This window comes from Quercus lobata, chromosome 11 (genome assembly GCF_001633185.2).
Source record: "Quercus lobata isolate SW786 chromosome 11, ValleyOak3.0 Primary Assembly, whole genome shotgun sequence".
Classification (NCBI taxonomy): domain Eukaryota; kingdom Viridiplantae; phylum Streptophyta; class Magnoliopsida; order Fagales; family Fagaceae; genus Quercus; species Quercus lobata.
Window position 1 is genome coordinate 53848929 of NC_044914.1, and position 10047 is coordinate 53858975.

Sequence of the window (10047 nt, forward strand, 5' to 3'; positions counted from 1 at the left end):
TCCTTTGTGCTCCCTTCAGAGGTGAGTCTTATGATCCATGCTACTCCATTTCCTTTAGTAGGTAGAGGAAGTGATAGCTTAGCTTGGCGGAGTAATCCTAGAGGTGTTTTTTATTTAAAGAGTGCGTATAGCCTTGTCAATGGTGCTGCTCAAGATCCATCCTTCTCGGCTAAATGGATTTGGAAAGCTAACATTCGGCCTCGAATTAAAACTTTTATGTGGCAATGTACTCATAACAGCATAGGAGTGAAGGGGTGTCTTAGTAGAAGAGGAATGGGTGTTGATGATAAATGTCCTATATGTCAAGAGGGAGTAGAAACTGTGATGCATGCTCTTAGGGATTGCTCGTGGGTTAGATCAATTTGGAGGCACTTGGGAGTGCTGCCTTCAAACCAAATTTTTTGGAGAGCAGATTTGCAAGAGTGGCTGGTTTACAATGGGAACGCTAAGCTCAATGGCACGACTGGGAGTATGCCTTGGAAGATGCTTTTCCCTTTTGCTTTGTGGAACTTATGGAAGAGTAGAAATGGAAGTGTTTTTAGAGGGAAAAATCTGAATCCAGATTTGGCCAAGGAGGTAGTTAGTCAAGTGAGGGAGTTTTTGTACTGTGCTTCTTCTCCTAGAGATTTGGCTCGTCGCACCATCAAAGGAGTTAGATGGGAGAAGCCACAGGTGGGTTGGGTTAAATTAAATACGGACGGGGCTCCTAAAGGTAATCCGAGTTTGGCAGGTTGTGGAGGAGTGGTGAGGAATGAGGATGGAAGGTGGATTGCGAGGTTTGCTAGGCGTATAGGGGTGACTACCAACTTTGTGGCTAAACTATGGGGGCTTCGGGAAGGTCTCTTACTTTGCAGCAACTTAAACGTCCATTTTCTAGTCATTGAGCTTGATGCTAAAGCTGTGGTGGATGTCTTTCTCAATCCAAACTACCAAAATAATGCTATCTCACCTATCTTGGAGGATTGCAAGCAATTGTTGCTCCGGTTTCAGCAGGTTCAGCTTAGACATTGCTTCCGTCAGGCTAATTGCTGTGCGGATTTGTTTGCTAGGATGAGTTTTGATCAAGTTACAAAGTTTATTTCTTTCAATTGTCTGCCTGTGGACATTAGAGCTATTTTAGAAGAGGATGTAGCTAGGCTGTATGTTAACAAATACTGCACTGTAACTGATTTTGCAGTTTAGTCTTGAAATAAAATCGTCTTTTAACCAAAAAAAGACACACAAATCTATTTTTTCTCCATTATTTTCTATTCACCGTAATCCACTTTCAACCATACATACCCTCCATCCACGTTAAACAAGGAAACAACTTGCTTTTCTTGGGCCACTTACATCAATTTTTATAATGCTTGTGTCAAAAAATATATTATTAAGCTTTTGGGTTAGTTGTAGGCCCAGGACACCACATATCAAATGCCATATATTCAATTATCCTTAGAGCATCTCTAGTGGCCTCTTCAAATTTTTGTATTGTTTGAAATGTGAACAGTTTATTTTACCTTTTGCCTATCTACTTTTTTAAATACATTTTTCAACAAATTCTATATTCTTTTCTCTATCTCATTTAAATATTATTTTTTCATTCTTCATTCTTTTGATTACAGAAAAAGTATGTGAAGGGTGAGTGATTGTCCAAAATTTGACACTATAGTTTAGGATTCCAATAGAGAAGTGTGAGAGAATTATTCGGACAGTAAATCATTAACAAACAACTTCCAGTTATAGCCAAATATGGTTAAGAACATCTTTATGATGAAACGTCAAGAATTTGCTAAGGCTTATATATATATATATATATATATATATATATATATATATAAGTAGAAAAAGCTTTCTTCCGCCTTTATTTTATTTTTTTCAAATATATATATATATATATTTTCTTTTTTCTTTTTTTTTTGGTTGAGAAGTGACGGAGAAGCTCCGCGTTTATTTTATTAATTTTTTGGAGTGTTTGTTTTTCCGCGTAATGCTTTTTACGTCGGCAAGAATCTTTCTTTTAAGCTATGAGTCTATGACTAACTGTCTTGAGTCAAATATTTTCACAATATTTTCACAATAATTATATAAGATAAGTATTTATTGATTTTAATTTAAACACATCATTTAAATATATATTTTTTAATCAATATTAGTTAGTAACAATCCAATACCTAAGATTTATTATGAAAATATTATGAAAATATTATAGTAATATTTTTTAATTTTAATTTTTTATTCTTTGTTTTATTTTTTCCTTATTTATTTTTTTTTTCATCCACACGTTTCTTTTCTTTTCTTTTTTCCTCTTTTTTTTCTCCTCCACACCTCTCCCTTGTCTCTATCTTCTCTGGCACTTCATATGGAGCTCTTTTCTTTTCTTCTCTAGCAGCACTACGTGTACTCCAGAGCATTCAAGAAGCTCTCTCTCTTTTTCTCTCTCTCTCTCACACACACAAAGATCGTCGGTGGATGGCAAAGACTAGAGGGCAACCTTTTCAATCGGCGTTTACGCATACCTGTCCTCCTTCCACCACCGCATATCTTCATTCTTCTCCTCCTTATGTATGTCAATTTGACAGCATAACATAAACTCTTGTTTTCAAAAAAGGGGGAAACATACAGCCAAAATCCTAAAACCTTGAACTTGGTCCCTTCGTGAATCTTCCTGATGTCTCAGACTACTACTACTACAACAACAGTGCGTGAGCTTCTTCCAGAAGACGTCGTGGAAGACATCCTGGGTCATCTCCCAGTGAAATCCTCAACCCGATTCAGGGGCGTTTCGAAATCTTGTGACTCCATCATCACTGACACCACTTTCATTACCAGACACTTCAAGCTCAACCTTAACCAATCAGAATCATTGATATCCACAAACACTCACAGTGGGTATTTGCTATATACTACAAAGGATGAGAATAGTTCACCATCTTCTAAACAATTGTGTACGGCTGTTTGCAACAACGACCGCACATTGACCCAGGTTTCTAGCTTTGAAATCCCCGCTTTTTTTGACGAATGCAAAATAATTGGTTTCTGTAATGGCTTGCTCTGCCTAGCTAGTGATGAGAAAGAACTTTGTCACATTATTTATCTGTGGAACCCAAGTATTAGAATGTTTAAGAAGCTTCTAGCTACTCCCTTAACTGACGAGGATACCATCTCCGTTATTGGACTTGCTTATAATTCTCAAAATAATGACTTCAAGATTCTGAGACTGCTGTCAGTTTTTTTGGGAACAGAGGCCGAGGCCGAGATTTACAGTTTGAGTACAGATTCCTGGAGAAAGGTTGTAATATCGATGGAGATCTTAGGAGGGTATGAACCCAACTTTGGAACTATTGATATTTATCCACCCTGTATATTTTTTAATGGAGCTTTGCACTCTGTAGCAGCCAGTAGTCACCACGTTTTCATTCTGTCCTTTAACGTCAATGATGAGAGTTTCCGTGAGATAAAGTGGCCTCCTACTTTCTTGTATTGTGTGCCTGGATATTTCACTGAACTTGCATTGTTCAAGGGATCCCTGGCTGTTTTCATTTACGGAAATAATCATCAGGGTGTCTTATGCCACATATGGGTTATGGAGGAGTATGGTGTGGCCGAATCTTGGACCAGAAAATATATGGTACAAATGGATTGGTTTTGGGATGGTCATTTCTTTGGCTTTGCTGATAATGGTGAACTTTTGATTAAGAATGCCTTGGGGCTGGTTTCAATTGACCTTGAGAGTCAAAATCGGAACATTCTTGCAATTGAAGGTGCTGATTGGGTGGGTTCCACAACTAATTCGATGGAGAGCTTGATTTTACTCGATGGTGGTAAGTAAATGTGAAAATTCACTTTAGCTATTATATCACTCTCAGTTCTGCCACCATCATTGTGAAAATTAACTTTAGCTACTATTGCTTAATTTGTATATAACTTTAACTAGTAATTTTGATCCTGAAACTGAGGTTGTAATTGTTTCCATCCTTGAGTTTAAGAAATTTCTCAATATGAATGGGTGAAGTTAGCTAAATTACATTTGCGGAATGATCAAATGGGGACTTCAGATGGCTAAGCCATTCTGTTCTATTGTGCTTTTGCCATTGACCATACCAAAACCCTTTAGTCTAATTAGTCCGCTTAGAAATATTTAGTTCCATGGCTATTTGTGATAGAATATAGTTGTCACTTGTTCTTAGTCCAACAAATAGCAGTAGCTGAAATTTTGCTTCCTTTCAGACGTTTAAAACAATGGAATCCTAATTGACCATAATTTAACAGTGGCAAAAACCAAAATTGCATCAATATTACTAGTAGGTGTTGATGTAACAATGAAGTAGGACAGATTTGAAGTACCTCCGTTATGCATGTATTGGACTTTAGATAGAAAAGTGGCCTTTCATTTGAATTATCTCTCATGGCTGGAGATGTATCCAATACGGTCTCCAAAGAGTATCTGGAGATTACAAAATGTTTTAAATTTTGGATACAGTCTGATATGTTGTGGATGCTGTCAAGACACAGCCTTGATACAATCTTGATGCGGGAGTTGCTTAAATTGGGAAGAAAAAACTAGTTGGTTTCACTTTGAATGAATCAAAACTCAAAACCCTTCTCTTGTTTTTCAGTAGACTCTCTCTCTCTCTCTCTCTCTCTCTCTCTCTCTTAGACACACACATACACTTCGATCTTATACGTACTCATCAATTGGAGATGAAGCTGCAGATTTTAGGCTTAGTGCATTTGTGCATTTTGAAAATGTTTTTGAAGGATTCGATGCTTGTAATTTATTTTTGAATCTGATAAATATTCCTAAAAGTGTAGATGAGTTAATTAATTGTTGTATATCCTAGTTATAAAGCCAATAGCAGTGGTATAAATGGGACTTCCTCGTCTCACCACTGATGTTGGTTATATATATATATATATATATATATTCTTGTTTTTAGGAGTTTCCATTTCTCCATATGCTTATTGTATCTTGTGTTGGTATTGATGCTTCCTTAGATTAATTTGAATCATGGTGCTAATTGTCATCAAGTTTTGTATGGGTGAATACTGCCTTTAAATTCTACTCCTGCACCTTAAATTACCTATTAACAATAGAAAAAAGGGAAGGAATTGACTGAAGTTAGAGAATTGAATATGGTGATTCAAGGGTCTTATCCCTGATTAAGGAGTTGCATTGATGTAGAATGTTGTTGTAGTGTTATGCTAAGAAGCTTAACACTAAGGATATAAATTAATTAAAAAGCGGCAGTGGAGATCTCAGGGTTTATTTTTGATGATTTAAGTTAGTTTTAGACCCAAGGGGGAGGGGAAAGAATGTCAAAATTTTGATTGTAAGGTTATTTAAATAAATTAAAAAAAAAAAAAAAAAAAAAAAAAAACATATTTGTGCTTCGTCACTTTGAGACATTGAAGGATAAAAACTTAAAGTACCCCAGGCCCCAAGCTTTTAAGCATCTTAAGCTGTAAGCTATATTTCATAGATGAGATTAAAACATAAAAATAAGGTCAGGTTAACATCATGTTTCACATCTGGATTCATTACTCTTCTATGAGGTTTATGCATAAGGCTTGCCATTTGCGAGATTAATTAAAAAAAGAGTTGTTATTTAGAAAGAGTATTTGAAGCTAATAGCTCCTACTTTTCATAACTTGTTCCAATTATTCTCAAAGATTGTATTAATGTTAGTATTAATAGTTAGAGTTCCTGCTCACATGCTGTTTTTATTTGTGTTGAATCCCGATGCAAGTTAAATGCTATCCACGTTTGACAATTATAGATGATTGGGTCATTAATTGCTATTTGCTATTTTTTGATGTATGAGTCAGATTTTGTTCTGTTAGAGGGCTTAAAATGTAGATTTATAAAATATGAAAACACAGGGCTTTTCTAGCCTAGTAAGCAAGCATTTTGTGAAGTTATTTAGTTCAGCATTTGATAATGAACTTGTTACTTAGAATGTCAGAATGAAAAACAAAATTATTCCAAACACTGTTTGGTGCTATTGAGCTGGGAATGTGCTTTGTGCCACATAGCTTCAGAGATTGAAACTAAGGAAAAGCCTTCAGGTCATCCATTTTTGGTACATGGATACTCTTTCCTGTCTAACTTGAAAAACTTGGTTGGCCTACTTTCAAACACCTTTTGTCTTTTTGGTTAGTTGTTTGTTAAAATGGAAGATGTCTTTGGTTCAAATTATGTGAAATCTCTATTAGGGGTGTCTTTTGGTCTCTCTGTGGAAGACTTATAATTCGACCTGGGTTGCTAGGCGGGCCTGCCAGGAAGGGGGTGTTTTACATCACCCTAATTAGCATATATTTTGTACCCACTTCCTTACTTATGTGTATTTTGGATTGGATGCTTTAATAAACCAAACAAATTGTAAATACCTCTGTTTCTTTGTTGTTTCTATGCCACAGAGTAGCAAGGAAGATGGTTTAAGCACCTGCAAAACAAGCAGAATAAATTTTGTTGATCTAGCTGGTTCAGAGAAACAAAAGTTAACTGGTGCAGCAGGGCCTCGTTTAAAGCTAACTAGGAATATTAGTAGATCCCTTTCACAGCTTTGGTATGGTGAAACATATCTTCTTTATTGTCTTTAACGTGAAGGTGCATTTTTCTTATAGCTTACCAGTTGGTCAATATTGCTGTATGGACAAATCTGCCAAAAATATATATGAGCAATTAGGTTTAATATGGCATAGCACATATTTGAGTTCTCAATGATGTCATCATGATTGATCCATCCACCTTCAAAATTATTTCAGTAATCCTATTGATTCAGAATGGGTGGGTTGATTTCTTTCCTATAATTGAATGCTACATTGAAGGAGATGAGATGTTAAAGAAATGCAAAATAATGGAGAAGGAAGAATATTAATTTCGAAGTTTTTTTTTTTTTTTTTGGAAAATAAAAAGTAAAACAGTGGAGAAGGAAGATGGTAAGAAGGTAACACATTTCAGTACAAGCTATAAAAAATGAAGAGAATACTGCAAAAAACATCCTGAACTTTCGGTCAAAATCAACCTAAACCCCTAATCTTTTAATTTGAAATTAGAAGCCACTGAACTTTGAGAAATACGCAAATTGCACCTTCATTTGAGGTTCTAATTCTAATTATTGAAGTGCTTATGGAATAGGTTATGCCCACTACACTCTTTTTAACTGCTTGCATTGATGTTCACTTGGACCATGGTCCTGCCACAAATATAAAGCCTTTATATTCAAACTCGATATATTTCTCTCTTGATTTTCTTACTTGAAATATATTAGTTTTTGTCCTACGATACACACTACTTACATGTGGAGTCTGTATGAAATTATTATCATTGACTAAAACAATTTTTGATAGCTCTAGTGGCATGTCAAACTCATTTAAGATTCATACAGATCATGGTTTTTCTTGCATCTATCTGATCTTATAGAATTCTCAATTGCTAAGGCGGCCCAACAAACTTATAGGCATGAGGCGATATATTTCTAGCCTTTTTGTTATTACTTAAATAATATTTACCTAGTATTTAATATTATAATTTTTTTTATAACAAAAATCCATTTTTATTTATTTATTTTGTAATATTCTTTTTTCTATTGAAAAAATGCTAAAGTTGTTACAAATTTTACTACAAAACTTACAAATGATGTAGCAATGAATGTAATTAGTAACATTTCAAGAAGATAATAAACAAGTATTTGAATGAATGATGTTAGGGATATTATAAATTTTATTCTATGAGGCTTTTATCACCAATCATAAAAAGTAATTCAAAAATGCATTTAATAGGTTGTTGACTTTCACAAATTATATTAATTGTCATATCATTTTATAAAAGTTTTGAAGTAAAATTTATAGTATTTCTAGCATTTTTTTATCTGAATTATTTCTTGTGATTAGTGACACATATTTGTAAGATTGATGTATTTAAAGTTGTATTATCTTTAGCATTACTCAATTCTTTGAAACTTCTTAAAATTAAAGAAAAAAAATGTAAAACTAGTTTATTTTATTTTATTTAAATATATCAAATTTTGCCCCAAAATTTGATGGCCTTTCTCTAGTAGGGGCCCCTAGACGATGGCCTAAGAGGCCTAGGCCTAGGGCCGGCCCTGTGCTCATACTACACAAGTTTAGTTGCGCCAACTTCAATGAGTTCATATAAGTTATAATGCTACCCTAATATATGCATATTCACCACATTTGCTCTGTAATTGGAGAAATTCATTTTTCTTTTGTTTTTGATATCCCGATTCCGAATTAGTTATGGGACTTGAATAGATACCTAAATTCTTTTGTATGTTCCAATTCACGAAATTGAACCTGTAGGTATGATTTTAAATAAATGAATTAACAAAATAAACTACGTAGTGTTACAGCAAATGGCTACAACTCTCATGACTCAAATAGAAGTCACTTAGTGGCATGATTCACAATTTAGCATCAATTGTCCAATGACATTACATAGTGTCGAGAATTATTAAGGAGAAATATATTCTTAGCTTATCAAATGGAAGTTATTGAGGTGAAATATATTCTTAGCTTGCTAAATAATTAACAATAAAAATGTGAGGCATAATTCTGCAAGCACAATCTCTAAACCTTTTTAAATTTTAATGGAATTTCTACTGCCAGAAGTTGATATTATTATCGTTGACCTGTGAAGAGGCTTGTGAAAAGGCTGAAGTATGAAGATTGATGGTGAGAGTTGGGAAAGAGGAAATTAGGTGGGATAGGTGAGAGCAAAAAAGTAGGGTCACTTTTGTCTCTCTCCCGACAAGCGTTTCACGCCTCTTTTCTCTCCATTTCGAGAAGACAAGTTTTGTGTAGGCCCAGGTGAAAAATGTATGGGCCCTACCTAAAAATTTTCTTCCCCAAGCTTGTATTAATGTTAGTATTAATGGTTAGAGTTCCTGCTCACATGCTCTTTTACTTATGTTTGAATCCCAATGCTAGTTAAATACTATCCATGTTTGAGAATTATAGATGATTGGGTCATTAATTGCTATTTGCTATTTTTTTGGTGTATGAGTTAATTTTTGTTCTGTTACGGGGCTTAAAATGTAGATTTATAAAATATGAAAACACAGGGCTTTTCTAGCCTAGTAAGTAGGCATTTTGTGAAGTTATTGACTTCAACACTTGATAATGAACTTGTTACTTAGAATGTCAGAATGTATAACAAAATTCTTCCAAACACTGTTTGGTGATACTGAGATGGGAATGTGCTTTGTGCCACGCAGCTTTAGAGAGTGAAACTAAGGAAAATCCTTCCAGTCATCCATTTTTGGTACATGGATACTCTTTCCTGTTTGACTTGAAAAACTTTGTTGGCCTACTTTTAAACAGCATTTGTCGTTTTGGTTAGTTGTTTGTTAAAATGGAATTAGAGCCTAGTTAGATGTCTTTGGTTCAAATTATGTGAAATCTCTATTAGGGGTGTCTTTTGGTCTATCTATGGAAGACACATTATTCAGTCTCGGTTGTTAGGCAGTCCTACCTGCAAGGGGGGTGTGTTATGTCTTACCCTAATTAACATATATTTTGTACTCACTTCCTTACTTAAGTTTATTTTGGATTGGATGCTTTAAATCTTTATTGTTTCCATGGCACAGAGTAGAGCAAGGCAGATGGTTTTAAGCACCTGCAAAGCAGAATAAATCTTGTTGATCTAGCTGGTTCAGAGCAGCAAAAGTTAACTGATGCAGCAGGGCCGCGTTTAAAGCAAACTGGTAATATTAGTAGATCACTTTCACGCCTGGGTATGATCAAACATATCTTCTATCTTGTTTGGTTTAGCTTACCAATTGGTCAATATTGCTATATGTACAAACCTGTCAAAAATATATATGATCAATTAGGTATAATTTGGCATGGCACATATTTGAGTTCTAAATTTGATGTCATCATGATTGATCCATCCACCTTCAAAATTATTTTAGTAATCCTATTGATTCAAAACGGGTGGGTTGATTTCTTTCATATAATTGAATGCTATATTGAAGGAGATGAGATGTCAATGGAATGCTAAATAATGGAGAAGGAAGAATATTAATTTCAAATAATAAATTT

General features: G+C 34.6%; 1 protein-coding gene across 2 annotated transcripts; it reads left to right on the forward strand.

The window, feature by feature from the left end:
* The first annotated feature begins 2355 nt into the window (after positions 1 to 2355).
* Positions 2356 to 9847, forward strand: LOC115968782 (F-box/kelch-repeat protein At3g23880-like). Of its 2 annotated transcripts, none has more exons than XM_031088280.1 (2): positions 2356 to 3803; positions 9591 to 9847. In XM_031088280.1, the coding sequence occupies exons 1-2, from the start codon at positions 2651 to 2653 to the stop codon at positions 9593 to 9595; spliced, it is 1158 nt and encodes a 385-aa protein (XP_030944140.1). In that variant the 5' UTR covers positions 2356 to 2650; the 3' UTR covers positions 9596 to 9847. The 2 variants fall into 2 exon arrangements, with proteins under 2 accessions (XP_030944140.1, XP_030944138.1); XM_031088278.1 differs by lacking the exon at positions 9591 to 9847 and adding an exon at positions 6400 to 6674.
* The last annotated feature ends 200 nt before the right edge of the window (positions 9848 to 10047 follow it).